The 16157-nt window shown below is 40.4% G+C and overlaps 1 protein-coding gene and 1 long non-coding RNA gene across 6 annotated transcripts in view; one reads left to right on the forward strand and one right to left on the reverse strand.

Annotated features, from left to right (window-relative positions):
• Positions 1 to 13920: 13920 nt before the first annotated feature.
• Positions 13921 to 15303, reverse strand: LOC135415882 (uncharacterized). Its single transcript, XR_010431320.1, has 2 exons — positions 14324 to 15303; positions 13921 to 14061 (listed from the first exon to the last, which is right to left on the reverse strand). It is a non-coding gene; the product is annotated as an uncharacterized LOC135415882 (long non-coding RNA).
• A 182-nt stretch (positions 15304 to 15485) lies between these two features.
• The window catches only part of ZNF236 (zinc finger protein 236), a 70672-nt gene continuing 70000 nt past the window's right edge, over positions 15486 to 16157 (forward strand). For 3 of the 5 annotated variants that reach the window (XM_064658250.1, XM_064658277.1, XM_064658268.1), the window contains exon 1: positions 15490 to 15643. In XM_064658250.1, coding sequence (XP_064514320.1) covers positions 15583 to 15643 — 61 coding nt within the window. In that variant the 5' untranslated portion in view covers positions 15490 to 15582. Of the gene's footprint in view, positions 15644 to 16157 lie in introns of all 5 variants that reach the window. The other 2 variants (XM_064658286.1, XM_064658260.1) reach the window with 2 other exon arrangements.

Below are 16157 nucleotides of genomic sequence, written 5' to 3' on the forward strand. Positions count from 1 at the left end.
TCAAAGAAAACAACAGATATTGGAGAGAGAAGACTGCACAGAAGACTACATCTTCAAATTTAGTTGTCAACTCCTATATTTGCCCTAAAGGTCACAGAATTAATTCCAAAACCTGTAGACATCTTCAAGCTATTTTAAGTTACTATGAGACATTAAAAGATTGATTACTCTAACAAGATAAATACTAGAAGACCAGAAGTCCAGAACCAAACTAAATTCGTATTTCCCAAAAATGAAAAAGTTCACAACAAAGCAGGTATTTGAGTCAGGATTTAAATATTTTCTTACCAATAATCACAAGTCTTTATCATCTTTGAACTGTTGAAAAGAGTTGTGGAAAATACAGATGAACCTAAGGCTATGTCTATGGCAGTGAATTAAACAGTACTTGTGAGTGTTCCCAGACACCTGAATATGACTAGTCTGAAACTATTAGATCAGCCCCTGGCATGCTTTTGGCCTGCACCAACTAGCAGTCTCCCAAGCAATTCCCAGACATGGTCTGAGCGTTCCAACATCCCACAGACCATTACCACTGAAGGATTTGCATCCAGCCACCCTGTTCTGGAGGCTGGTTGTGTTTGTTTACTGGTGTACTTGTAAGTCAGTCCATGCCAGTTGACTTCTCTGCCTGGGAATATTCTTGGGAACAGTTTTGTCTGCTAGTATAGACATACTCCTCTCCCTTTCTCACCAGTGCTGAGGGCAAGGAGGATGCTTAAGATAAGTAAAGACCAGGTCAAGGAAGTTTCATTCGCTTAAAATCACTTTTGATAACCAAATCCATAAGGATGAGGCTTTTTTCAACTCAGGCTGGACTTACATTTAAAGATAGAATATGGCAATAGTCAATGTTATAAGCAACCAGAAATGAGTGCCTGCCACTTCAAGTAATGTCTCGGAAGCCAAGAGACCAGAGGACTAATTCTTGCTTCTGCGTAGAGTTCCTCTCTTGTTTTGGACAAATTGTTTACAGCCCAGTCTATAATGTTTAAACTGTTAGGCTACAGGATTATGCTTCCTGTCTGCCTCCAACGCAATCTGTTTAAGCCTGCAATAAGATGATGATGCCCCAAAGTAGATGGCCAAGTACCCTAATTGTAAAGGCAGCCCTAAAGAGATGATGATTTTAAATACTTCCAGCTGAAGAGAGACAAAGTGGAAGGGCCAGTGGTTTCCATTTACATGCTGAATGCTCTAACCACTAGGATAGAAGGTACAGTACAACAAAAGTTTACTTGCTCCCTTCCTACTTTTAAGTACTTATTTTCACAGGATTTCTAGATACTTACCTTGCAGTCTTGATATAGATATGCAAGTCCCAAACAGAATGAATTTTCAGACAAACTTAGATATTTCCAGTACTTTTTGGATAATTTTAAATGGCTTCTCAGAACATGATGGGATTGGGTTATCCTAACTTTGTCTAGTCCCAAAATTCTGGGCTTTGGATTCCAGACTTAAGACCAAATCTCATAAAATTTAATCATGCTGTGCTGAAATTATGGGCACCTAATTACTGTAATAGCTCTGGCTTTTAAATCTCTGATGTATTTACACTGCCTTCATACTTGGAGCCAGAGTCAAAGTACCCTGGAGACTGTCTGCATGTTGACTATCACTTTGATTCTCTTCTGGAAAATCAAGGTGCCTCCCCACAATAGAAATCAGAGGCAGAGAGCAGGACTGGCTGATATCTTAGCTCCTCCAGGCCATATAGACATAGCTTCAGCCATTTGGTTCTTTGAACTCAAACACAGATTTCAAGTCAGTAGAAACAAAGCATGGCTTTAATTCCCCTTGCGTAAGATGGGGTAGCAGAGCTTTTCTACCTTACAGGGATCAGGAATATATTACCATTCTAAAGTCACTCAGCAATAGACCACAGGAGCCATGCAAAACATGCAGCCAAAAAGGTGAAAAGCTTTTGGGGGTGTAGAGGAGGCTGAATGATGGAAGCAATTATGGATCACTGGTTCTCAGGACAGACTCACACTGCCCCAAATCCTAGTGAAAGCTTCTTTATGTACACCAAGTACAGCTGAAGGACAAGGTACTTGCAGCTTTGTGGCACAGGAGCAGAGTGGGGCAGGAGCCAGAAAAGCAGGCTGCATGCCAGCTGAGTCCCCCAGTGCCAGGGGAATTTTCAGCTGGGAGAACGTGGCTGCCTTCCAGCCTTGCTCATTGCTCATCTGCATATACATATTTATATATGTATATGTATATCAGAACTTTTAAAGGAATAATTATCTTACATATGTCTTCTAGTTTGACTAAGATTTTTATCCCACATCATCTAGTATAGAATAAACCTGCAGACGCCTGATCTGTGATTACGCCTCAGCTTTCACATAAACCACACTGTTAAACAATCATGCTGACAGAAATTTCTACGCCTCTCTACTGAGAAAAAAATTAAGACTAAATATCCCAACAGTGTAGTAGCTGAAATACCTGTACTGGAGAAGAAATATAGGTAGGCACTCCAAAGATCTTCAATAACAGAAAACATCTTTTCACACCTAGCACAGAAATAGGTGGGCAAAGTTATTGGCTAAAGGCAGAAGGGAAGAGGGAATACAAAACTGGATTTCGTCATAAAAGTAGGTGTTCATTTCTTCCACCTTAAAACCCCCTTTACTAGTTACCAGGTGTTTCTAATTTAATTCCTTTCGTTAACTTCTTACAACTTGTTCAGCCAGCTCTGCAGACAATTGATTTTTATTACTACATACCTCAGTGACTTCCTACACCATTTTTTTTCCACTGACTATATAGTTCTTCAAATCTCTTCAAAATTGTATTTTGTTGCTTTTTCTAGTTTAGTCTGTCTTTTCAATCAACCTTATCACTTATTTAGCACATTCTTCTGTAAAAAAATATAACAGATATTGTATAACATCAAATATTTATATATATGGTTGCTGCTTTCAGAGGTGTGATTTCAAGGTTTTCATTATGGTGCTGCTGCTAGTGAAAATTGCTGATAAGACAGAAAAATAGCCTGATCATGATATTGTAATTAATTGACACATGAAAGAACAATATTTGAAAAACACTTTTGAATAGTAAAAGAGCTTTTAAGATCCACAACTGAGGATATCATGATGGCGCTGAAACTTCTTTATCAGATTGGCTTCAACATTAATTACAAAGGCAGAGTTCACACTGACACCTGCTGTTAAGATTGCCTAACCTTTCCCATTATAAAACCATTTTCTACTTGATTGTTTGGGCTCATCTTTTGTGGGATAAATGTCATCTTCAGAATTAAATAAAAGGTAATAAGAGAGAGTCAGTGTTTCAGATGAACTTTTGATTTTCAAGAATTACATGGGGAATAACAACTTGCTTACTTCATATGGACTCTCAGTTATTTAATTTTAAAAATCAGTTATCTACAACCTTTGAAATAAGAACCCGAAAATCAGCAGTTTCATTTGCTCAAGTTTCCTTAGAAAAGCCATACTCTGCCAAGCTACAAACCCTAGAAAAATCAGACAATACTCACTGACATAAGTGGAAGGGTATTACAACTTTGTTTCCAAAGTCTTTGAAGATTCTACTTTCTTTTACCTCTGACAAATCACAAGGAGTGAAAAAAGAGAGCTGGGGAAAGCAAAAGTATGTAGGATGATGACAGAGCTGTTGCAATGGGGTGTATGAAACAGAAGAAGAAGAGACAAGCTTGATATGATGTGCAATGCCAGTGAGCAAAGAACAAATACTAACAAGAAAAAAAAAGATGAAAATAATGGGGAGGAGGATAGGAGGCAACAGGCATTTTAATGATGAAGTATTAAATCACAACTCTAATATCTTGACACTTCTCTGATCTTTAAAAACTGCCATAATTTTCCATCTCCTACCTACGTGTCCACAAAAATGATAACACATTTTTGTTACTTCTTTGGTAATAAAATAATGATGAAGTTCAACAACCTAGACAGCCCAGGAAGATAACTACCATGGAAGACGAGCCTGTAGTTGTTCTAACCTCCCCCATGGAAAGTAATAAAAGTGATATTACTCAATTCAGGAAATATTCTTCATGAAATAAGTAATGTTTTAAATTACTGGCATCCCTAAAATTGTTATTGTTGAGTGTTCATCTGCTAAGACCTACATATGAAATTGTTGTTTACTTTTTAATTAGGATGATTTAACACCTTGTTCTTCTCATCATCCCCTCTGAATAGAATTTAGAATCAGGAAGTTTGAGGGTTTGACCCTGAATTTGCCCCTAGTTTTCTGTATGACTTCTGAAAATTCAGCAAATCCATCTGCCTTTGCTGTTACATTTATAAAATAAATATGAGTGTACGTGACCTATGAGCAACTTACAGTGCTTTCCACATATACATTGGAAACTACATTTTGTCCCAGGACAGCAGATGCTTAATGTAAAAAAACCCCACAACTGACATCAGTAAACAGCAATCCTTGATGTCTTTCTTTGACGTAACACAGCTCAGCATTTACACTTTCCTTCCCCTATACTGACAAGCCAGGACCCCAGCATTTTATGGTCATCCACCACCTAACTAACACTTCATTAAGTAGAACACCTGCAGTGATTTTTAACCACAGCCCACCGCAATTCAGCTACTATTGGTCTCCATTAGACCAGCAGTCGTAAACTGGTTGGAAACTACCTGGTTGTCTCAGGCCTATGAGGTTTTAAGATAGAAAATAGATGAACAATTGGTTGATTTTCATTATTTAAATAAGGAAGAATATTAAAATAAACAACTGATATGAGGCTGACTGATGTACTTTTGGGCTGGTGTATTCTTCAGACACTGATAAAGATTATAGAGAAAAATTAATTCAAATAGCTGTCCTCCTGATGCCAATTGGAACTTAGTGTGGGTTTCACTTAGTTTAGAATCCCAGAAGGTTCCAGAAAGCTTCATGTGTAGTTGGACTCTGAAATATATTAAAATATCTGTGCTTGTAATTTGCATTTCAACAAAATAGCTAAATGAGTTAAAACATACAATAGCTGAAAAACTGAAAATATAAATGAGTATCAAAATAATTGTATTTGATTAAAAAAAAAATTCTTCAGTCCAGTATTTAGCGTTGAATTGTGGTCATACGCTTTGCCAAGTCTCTGTGCACAGAACTGCTGAGCAGCATTCACCAAGTCCTTGGATGCCCTCAGGGTGCTTTCAAGAGGTATTCTGCTTAGTATCTTAGTATCTCTGTTTCCCTATTTCTATGGGTTTTCCCTTTGGCTTTTCCTTCAACTCTCTTTTTTTATTATGTTTATAATTATTTGTGGCTTAAGTAATTTCTAATATGGAAGTTATTCTATATCTCTGATCATCCTTGTTGGCCTTGACTAAATGTTCTTCAGTCCCTTGTACTTTTTTGAGGTGGTAGGGAAGGTCAAGACCAGAACTGCTCAACATATTACGGATAGCGCAAACCCACAGATTTACATTATGGCAGAGCGACAGTCTCTCTTCTGTTCTTCATTCTTCTCCTAATGGCTCCTAATATTTGATTTACTCTTTTGAACACTACAGAACACTGAAGTTTCTGTGTGACTATCTATCATAACTTCCAACTCTCGTTCCAGTCAGCTCATGTAAGTGAAATTAGGATTTCTTCTCTTTATGTACATCACTGAACATTTATCTACACTGAATTTCAGCTGTCATTTTATTGCTCAGTCACCACGTTTTAGTACCCTGAATAAATTGATATCATCAAACTTGATTACCTCACTGCTAATGTGCTTTTTAGAGTAATTTATAACCATGTTGAACAGCAAAGGCCCTAGCATAGATCATGCAGAACCTCATCTGTCACCACCTTCTACTGTGAAAACTGACCATTTATTCCTGTCTTCTCACTATTTAACTATGTAAGGGTCTTTCCTCTCATGGAGTGGTGCAAAGTTTCCCTAAAAGTCTCTAATAAGACACTTCTCAAAAGCCTGCTGGAAAAACCAAGTAAGCCACATAGCTGTTGATACGATTTCAGAAAAGCCAACAAAGAGATCATTTTATCAACATATTCAGTAACTCTGGTCTTGATAGCTAATCTGCATGGTATAGATGTCATGCTTTAAAAATGCTTAAAAGCTTTGTAGTTCCCAGGTCTCTTCCCAAAATTTTGTAAAAAGTTGGCTTCAGATTTTCAGTTGTCCTTGGGTGCCAAGGCAGCTTTGAGAAAGTTACCACTGTCATGTTTGGGGAATCATTAATCTCTTTTAGTCTTTAATTCCTCTTGAACTCTCTCATGAACACATCTTTTGCTGGCAATATGCTGCTCTTTGTGTGCACCATTTGTCCCACGTGTGGTCTTCTGTAGCCACTTCCCTTTCATGTGGGTCCTCTGAGGAGTCTCTCACAACGACAACTTTAGGTCAGAACCTGCCCCATTTCTTGTGCATTGAGTGCTGATGAAAATAATTAATGTAGCTCCTCTGTGATGGCCTAACCCTCCCCTGAGTGCTCTCCTCATACCACAGTTGCCATCCTGGTCCTTCAAATGTCGGCTTACTTTCTGCTTTTCTTGTGTTTCAAGAAAGATTTATTGCTACTTTTGAATCCTTCCGCTAGATGCTCCTCTAAATTCTTCTTGTCTTCTTTTACATGTTACCTGACAGAATATAAATTTTTTTCTATTTTTTTAATAGAAACATCAGTTTTTTGAAGAGTGTCTCCTTGCTTTTGTTACGCTTTGTCACTTGCTCCTTAGCTATGTGGATTTTCTCTTGCTTTCTCCCCCATTTTTCTTCATAAGCAGGATGTGTTGGACCCATGCTTCCAACATAGTGGTGACTTTCCTTCCCTCATCATGTATCTTAGAATTTAAACACTTTGCCACACTTTCTTCTTTAACTGGCAGCCTATTTGATTTTCCTCTGCTCTGATTGATACGTTTGAAATCCCAAAGCATTACCAGTACCACAAGTTCCATTTCAAACCACATGCTCTTCTGAAGCTACTGGCTTTCTCAGCACAAGCTCACTCATGACACTCCTGATTTTAAGTGCCAGGAGCCCAGTTCCCTTAGGAACCCACTCATATGGCTTCCCTGTATCAAAGCAATGTTTCCAAATCCTGGTAAATCTGACGCCCTCATTTTTGCAGCTTTAATATCTGGCTGAGGGGATGGCATTTGTGTTGGCACCAGTATTATTGTGCTTGCCAAAAGCATAACAATATATATCTTTTAAAATGGGGTTGTTTCCATAATCTATTTCAAGTATAGTGTCCCCTCCCAGACAATTGTGCTGGTGCAGCCCAGGGTGGTGAGCTGCAGAGAGAGGAAAAATGAACGAGGGAGTGGTAGCCAGAGAATTTCTAAGTGAGAACAGCCACCAAATATTTCACAAGGTGCAGCTACATCCTCAGAAGTACTCTGTACAAGTAATTCTCCTTCACATGAATTAACACTGTAAAAACACAAAACAATTATATTGCATTGTTTGCTATCCCACTAGTTTCCAAAATTACAAGACTATGAGCATGAACATTCAGATGCTTATTTTGACCTAGAAAAGTTTAGGGTTAAGTTTAAGATAGGAATATTTATATCAGACCTTCTAATAAATGCAACATATTTCTGTTGTTCAAGGAAGTATAATTGTTTCCTTTCTCACCTTCCCTTCAAGCACATACTTACTTCTTCTAGTGTTTTCTCACTGTGGGCTCATTTATATTAGTGATATAGTGTGGGGGACTCCCATCAAAAAGCAGCAAAAATATATGCATGTGAAATGATAAAAATCCTTCAGCCTCTAAATAAAGAATGGATTACTGGTTACAGAATCTAAGATCTCTCCCTTCCTGAATGAAGCTGAAAAGCTTTTTTCTTCCTTAGGATCGAAGCGTTTAGCCTAAATTCCTATTTCAGGGTAATTCCTATGTATAGTCTAGCTCTGAAGTCTGTAAGTTTGTTTCCAGTAAAAATCTTTGGGGAAAAACAATTCCTGTGCACTTGAGTTGTCAAGCTTGTATGGTCTATGTAGTATCCAGATACCAGGGCTCAGTAGCACGTCCAAGTACAGGGAAATACAATAGATTTGAGCAAATACAAGTAGTGTCCAAATACAAAGATTTTTTTCCTCTTAAAAAAATCCTTCATGTAAAAAGATTGATTTTCCCAACAGAGTCTTCATAGTGAAAAAAAAAATATGTAAAGTGTAATGTCTAGGAATGTAAAGCCCTATTTCTGAAACTGCTCTGCAGTAGGAGGGCAAAATGAGGTTCTGAGTCTGTACTCTTTCTTTCAACGTTTGAAACATGAACATGTCAGGAATAAGTTTACTCTTGCATATATGAGAAATTGTGAACTCGTTGCAGGCACAAAGCCAATTCGTTTAATAACTCGGCATTGTTCTTACAACAAAGTGGATGTAGGAAAGCATTTGAAAAGGCATATCTTGGTCACTACTTGTAAAGACTACTACATATTCCAACAGCATCTCCATATACCAAGAGAAGACCAGGGCAGTTCATGCTTTCAGAGGCCTTCTTGGATTTTACATTCTTTCAAGAACTAATGAAAAGGTTTTTTTAAGAAAACCAAATAACTGAAGTCAAGAATTTGGGGGAGACCAATACAATTCTCAATTATATAAGGTATCTGAATTCTATAATTGTTGGATTAAAATAGTCATAGATTAGAAATAGGAATGAAGCTGCAGGAGATTCAACAAAAATGAGCAATAGCTTCATGTTAACATCATGAAGAGATACAGACAAATGCATTACGGACAGCAACTCTTCAACAGAGCAGTCTCAGAGATAATTTGGCATGTAACAGATGAAAGTAAAAAAAGATAGCAAAAAGCCTGCCCAAGAACCCACCCCAACACCAAAACCATCAAAAAACAATACAGAGCAAAAAAGACAAGCAAATTACAAGATCACATAAAATTGCTCATGGCATACTCTGAAGAAAAAATAAGATGATGGACAGACCTTCTGTTTGGGGTCATACACTTGCAGCAGAAGAAATTATCATGCCAAAACTTGTAGTCAAGGGAAAAGGAAAAATGAGAGGGAAAAGGAGAGGAGGAAAAGGAAGGGGGAAAAAAAGCAACATAAAACAGAAAACATAAACCTCAGCCTATCATAAGACATCAAGATGAGGCAGCATACAAACAGGAAATTAAATGTTAACTACACAGTAAGGCATCAGTGAACCTAGAAGGTTATGAAGACTCCTATATTATGACTTGCGAATAGAGAGCAAAATTGAAAGCACAACAAGATAGATTAAGATTATACAATGCATGATCATAAACCCACAAGAATCATTTAATAATACCCTCCCCCCCCCAAAAAAAAAAAAGACTCACAAAATATAAAGAGAAAGCTTACAGGCTGCAATTTCGGGTAGTACAGACAACATGAAAACTAATGCCATTGAAAGAAATCATGAAACTTATTGGAGATTTCTGACAAATGATTTAAACAGATTCAAAAATTTAAAAAAAACAACACCTGATACTACCTAGAGCAAATGATAGACTGTGGCATCCCTGCAGCAAGGCTGCTGGAAGATCAGCAGGTTGTATTTGAAGGATTGGAACATCTTCCAGGCATATTACACCTGCAAACAGAAAATGCAGTTCAGCCAATGGAGATACTGCATCACAGGGCATACATTACATAAATAGAAGAAAAATGGGAGAATCAAACACAATAGAAAAGAGACAGCTCTGGTCATAGAGCTTTAGACTGATCAATATGATAGTAATTGCACACTTAGGAAAGCTGCACAAGAAAATGATGATATCTGTGTTTGTTTTTAAACGTGGAATGAGACTTTAAATCCCAGTGTAGGAGCCAGCCTAGATAAGACAATTCTGTAGGAATTCATAGGAATCCAATTAGAACTCCAACACCACCAACAAATGCAATTTCTATCCTTTAGGTGATCCATTTGAGTCAGTGCCCAGATGGCAGAAGGTGAAAGTCACACAGACATGAGATATCTAAGTTCAGTAGCAAATATTAAAAGAAGCTGTTGGTCTCAGTGCTGTTCTGATTTGATTAGCTGTCCTGGTCTCAAAATAGACTAAGATTTCACCTTTAATACAGCTAGCTGTACTATCACAATATACTACAGTACAACAGTATACTACCTCACTAAACTGAATTTTCTCTTCAAATACTGAATTGCACATGCAGCCTTATGGCTGCCAATGAGATTTTTATGGATACTATTCAAGTAGTTAACAGTATTTTCATTTACCTTTTCAATCTTCATTAAATATATGTTTTGTTTTGTTTTGTTTGTTTGTCTTGTAATGACTGTAAACATTAGATTTTTACAGAGTATTAGTTTTTCATCAAAATACTATTTTCCACTGGAATAGTGCCTTTAGAAGCAAGATAGTTGACTGTGCTGGAAACCCAAGTCCTTTAGCCACACAAGAGGAAATCAAGAAAGCGTAGGAGGTACCCTTTCTTTGCTAAATGAACAAACAAACTGAGCAAAGCAGAAAACATTTATCTTTCCTTGGAAATTAATATGTTAAGATTGGAAAAATACCTCTTTAGCGAAATCCTTCATACAAAATGCATACTGCAGTTCTCACAGCACATAATTTTACAATTTCATACATTTAAAATATAAAGACCAGGTCTATTCTAGCTTTTGCTATTATAGCAGTATGAGGGAAGACTGTTGCCTTTTATTGACACTTTTACATTACTGCAGGTTCTATTCCAGGTTATGCCCTCTAACCATAAAGTTGCTATTCCCAGGACAGCTTATTTCATTTTGGCAACAGCTGTAAGTCAGTCTTCAGTACATTTACTGTTTTGTGCCAACAGTTGGCAAATACAGTGTTCAGGCCCGGTCAGATGGGGCTTGGGGCAACCTGGTCTAGTGGAAGGTTTCCCTGCCCATGGTAGCAGGGTTAGAACCAGATGATCTTTAAGGCCCCTTGAAACCCAAACCATTCTATGATTGCATGAAATTTGAGGGTATAGCTCTCAAAACACCCTTCTATGGAGGCCTGGCTATACTGTGCATCTAGAATATTGCAATGGCCTTTATTCCTCACACTTCTGACTGAGCACAGAACTACAAAACTACTTTGGTATATCAACATTTTCACCATTCTGGGAAAATTGCAACTTTTTTTTCTTAAAATATCATTGCCTAAAGTCAAACCATGACACACAAAAACAAATTCATTAGAAGTATGTTTGTTTCTAGTTCAGAAGTATTCAGACATGCAAAAGCGAAAACATAGGAGTTCAGAAAGTGTTATACTTATTTAAATGCCATGATTTTAAAAAAATGTGGAGGGATTTTCCAGTCTGGAGTACTACACATCTATGGTTTTAACACAGGGAAAGTACTGTACTGCCCCAGCTTGGAAAACATGGACAGACAACTGAAACTGTAAATAGTACCCTACTTAGTAATTAGCTTTACTGAAATGGTTCACTGGATTTCATTAGTTTGCCTTAAAATTCAGCAGCACATCTTGTACCACTAGTTGGTAGTAAAACCTATAATTCAATTTGTTCTGTGGCCTTGTGTTAACCTTACTCCCTCTGTCACTATATTTTATCTGTAGGTATAAAATAAGCATAATTTTAATGCTGCATATTTTAAGGTATGACACTATAGCTGTTTTTCTTCCTAGAAATTAGTGATACCAGATAAAATTAATGATAGAAAGAGTTAAAGGCTAACCATCTTGCACTCTCTGTATTACATTGCAGATTCCATTTGGGAAACAGATCCATGTTTCCTTTGCAGGGACAGCAGAGCATGAGTAATAGTCTGCTAGGCTCTCACCTGAGAAGGCACTGGGTTTCAGTGCTAGAGCAGTACATCCCAAAACTGAGAAGTTTCCTGTGTAGTAACTCTGGAGTAATGCCACAGACCTTAGAGAAACACTGTAATAGGTCATTTTATGATGTACAAAATACAACAATTTTAAAATATTTTGAAATATCAGCACTTCTGCAAATCCAGACAATAGAAGTGGCGTGAAAGTTTTAACAATGCATGCAGTGCCTTTCTTCCAGAAGCTGGAAAGTGCAGATGAAAAATATTGTGCCAATTACATAGACAAAGAAAGAAAATTACACAGAGATTAAACAGCTTCAATAGATTGAAAATTTCTGTAAAGTTAGGCGTATAATATACCACTGAATTTCCTTATTAATAAAAATTTCCTATATTCTTCAACACCTATTCTATATACTCTTCATAAACTACTTGTCTCCCAGTATCCCAAGCTTCTTGAGGCTTATGATGTCTTTTCTATTTTTATGCCGAGCTAGTTTTGCATAGAATGAGTGTGATGCAGAAGTCTTAGAAGACTGATAGGCAGTGACAAACACACCACGTAAACTTGAAACAGATGATGAACAGACTTTTGCAGCACAAAATTAACCACGATTGAATGTACTGCTGCTGAACACTGAAAGACGTGCAGGGAACAACAATGCTGAAAAACTAAAGTAGAAATGAAAGTTGGCTTTTGTGTTAGACTTCAAAAATGATTTTCATTAGTATCAGTACAGACAGAAGTTGCCTGCACATACAATCCCATTTACATTCCTGCAAAGTGTGCATCAGTTCTTTTCAAAACCAAAAATAAACTCAAGATTCAAAGTTCTTAATCCTAATGCAGAAGACCTCAAAAAAACTCCCTGAAAAACCCCCAAACCTCCCAGGTAATCCTTATAACAAAGTTAGAACAAAATCAGGATAAGTATGCAAAATACTGAGCTTGTGCAAAGTCTTTCTAGATACTGATTCGGTTTGATTTCTCTGGGTTTGAGTCCTGTGTAAAAAGCTGTCACCTTGTGTCATGTACTTGTAGGCTGTAGTTCACTGCTAAAGCGATCGGCGATCTTAAATTTTTTGGCACGGAACTATCCTACAGCCACCAGAGGCCACTGCTGTTCTTTGCCTTTTCCCTGCATGTAACTGGGCTGTAGCGAGAAGTCAGCTCACAGGAACCCCAGGCAATAGTCACACCGGCTTCAGTGCTCCTTTACATATTTATATGCCAATGCTGCATTTCTGTACAGAAAATTAAAAACAGTACACTTTTTAGTCGAGGATAGAATGCGAAATTATCTAAATATTCCTCACCCAACCTTAGCCTTCAGGAAGAAATGAAATCTTGCATTCCAAAAATCTGATTTCATTCTTTGATATGATTAAATTTGTTAGCTTAAGGCAAGCGTTTAGATGTAATTTAATTAGTTATCTAAAAGGCTCTAAGTTAAGAACCCCCCCACACACGCACAAACACACACTCATTTGCAACAGAACAAGATAAATGAATTAACAAAGTGATAATAACATTCAAGGATGATAAAATTACTAAGTAATGCTTTGCTACTACAGTTTGTAGGTATCAGTACCCAGCTTGCCCTATTTTTTTGATCACGAATCTGAAGTACCTGATTAATACTATTTGCAGAGACTGTAGAAAGTAACATTAAAGTAATAAATGTAATAAATGAGGACAGGATCATCCAGCTTGGTTAACTAAGACTACATCACATTAAATGTGTTATAATACAGGCTACTGAAACACTATATAGTTTGTAATTAAGAAACTGGTCATGTGCTGGTGTATGGGATGGGGAAGAAAGAAGGGATATCCTGGAAAGCAACTTGAGCATTTTAACAGTTTTGCAACTAAGCAGCAACAACCTGCTTCAGTGGGAATGGGCTTTGGATCAATCCTTGGGTGTTAGACTTGAGTAGCCAAAAAACCCAGAAAAGATAGTTTTATCACTGCAGGCAATATTCTCATAGCATTTTCCTCTGTACGGAAATATACCCTTTCTAAAAGGGCATTTAAAAATTAAAAGGTGCAGAAAGAAAATGTAACTCAGAGAAAGCTTTAGAATTTTAAATACATCAAACTATTCACATAACGAAAAAGATTAATCAAGTCACACATCAAAAGTAAGTATTTTGTATTTTTATTTAGTAAGAAAAATATGTAATAAAAACCTAATCTTAGAAGCCGAAACTAAGAATTCAAAGATGACATGGAGCAGTGTCTTTGGAGGCAATGAAATCTATGAAGTGCTGAACAATCTGTCAATAAAGCACATACCACTTTATTAATATCTTTCCAGTGAGCACACTTCCACTGCACACAAGTTACAAGGGACAGAATCAAATGCTATGGCTTATGACACCCAAAAATCACTATTAAACAAACCAGTGATCTTTCATGACAACCCTCGTCAATATCTGGAGAGGGTCTTCTGGCAGGAAATGACAGAACAAGGGGGAATGGCTTAAAACTGAAGTAGGTTAGATTTAGATTTAGATTAGATTAGAAGAAATTCTTAACTGTGAGGGTGGTGAGGCACTGGAACAAGTTGTCTGAAGATCCTTGGATGCCCCATCACTGGAGGTGCTCAAGGCCAGGTTGGATGGGGCTTTGAGCAACCTGGGCTAGTGGGAAGTGTCCCTGCTCATGACAGAGGCTTGGAGCTCGATGATTCTCAAGGTCCTTTCCAACTCAAACTGCTCTCTGACTCTGTGATCTCTCCAGTCAGCACATGGTTCAGGCAGCAGAGCTTGGGCACAGCACAGCCAAACCTTCAGCAGCAGGAAACCATGCATGCCCTGGAGGAAAATGTGTTCCTGGGCACCAGGCGAGCTCACGTTATGCACACCTCAGCCTAAAAAAAAAGTAATTCAGGGAGGATGCAGGAGGGGATGGCAAGGAACAATCTCCTCCAAGAACAAAATCATAGGATATGCTGACTTGGAAAGATCATGGAGTTCAACTCCTGGCCCTGCACAGGACCATCCCCAAGAGTCACACTCTATGCCTGAGAGTATCATCCAAACGCTTTTTGAACTCTGTCAGGCTTGGTGCTGTGACCACTTCCCTGGGGAGCCTGTTCCAGCACCCAATCACCCTCTGGGTGAAAAATCTTTTCCTAGTATCCAATCTAATCCTCCCGACACAACTTCAGGTCACCAACTATGCGCCTTTGGCTGAGCACCGCCAGCTTTGGGGCTGTGAAAGCGAGACTCCAGCCCCCACAAAACCACAGAACTGTTAGCGCTGGAATGCCCTCTGCAGATCATCCAAGTCCAACCCTCCTGCCAACGCACGGTCACATAGAGCAGGTGACACAGCAACGCGTCCAGGTGGGACGCTCCTGCTGGAGACACATGCAGGCAGACTCGGCGGGCCGGCCCTGGCGCTCGGGAGGCGCGGAGACCCCATCCGGCGCCGGCTCCATCCCCACCCCGCTCCAGCTCCGCCGGGCGCCATCCCGGCCCCGCCCGCCACCACACCCGGATGTACCGACCTGCCCCCCCCGACCGCGGCCGCATGCGCACTGTGTGCCGCCGCCGCCCCTCACCCGCCCGTGCCCCCCGCCCGCCCGCCCGGCCCTGCCGTGAGTTCGCCGCCGCCCCGCTCGCCCCCCGCCCGTGCCCCCGCCGGGAGCGCCGCCGTCCGCCCCCCGCCGACCCTGTATAGGGCCGGGCCCGCCCGCTCGTCCCCGCCCCTCCTTCCCCCCCTCCACCGTTCCAAGTGTCTGTGTGTGCGTGCGCCAGGGGGGCGGGAGGGACGGGGAGGAGGGGGCGGCCATGCCGAGGGGGCGGCCCCCCGAGCCCGGCGGGGAGAGTGGCGAGCCCGGCGCCGAGGCAGGTAACGAGTGCGGCCGGGCGGGCGCGACCCGCGCCCGGGGGTGGGAGGCGAGAAGCCTCCGCGGGCTGCGCATATAGTCCCCGGATATGGGGGAGGAAGGCCGGGTCTATTGTGCGAGGGTACAGGCGGGCGGGCGGAGGGGAGGAGAGGAGAGGGGAGGGAGTCGGGCCCGGCCCTGCGGAATGATACCGGGCGGGCAGCGGCGGAGCGGGGCCGGGGCGGGCCTCGTCCCGCTGCCTCCTGCCCGTGAAGCAGGGCCGTGGCTGTGGAGGCCGCTGGAGGAGGGTTCTCGGCCCCGGCCGTCCTCCTACTCGCTCTCCTCCTCCTCCCGCGATGCGGTCCCGGCGCCGGGCCGGCGGGAAGGGCCGGGGGAAGAGCCCGGGCCGCCTGGCGGCCGGCAGGACGGGAAGGCTCCTGCTCCTTCCGCCGCTCTTTTCCCTCACCTCCTCCCTCCGGCCACACTAACGAGAGCTTCGAATGAAGGATGATAAACAAATGGAAAATGAGGCTTAAC

Source organism: Pseudopipra pipra, chromosome 1 (genome assembly GCF_036250125.1).
Source record: "Pseudopipra pipra isolate bDixPip1 chromosome 1, bDixPip1.hap1, whole genome shotgun sequence".
NCBI classification, from domain to species: domain Eukaryota; kingdom Metazoa; phylum Chordata; class Aves; order Passeriformes; family Pipridae; genus Pseudopipra; species Pseudopipra pipra.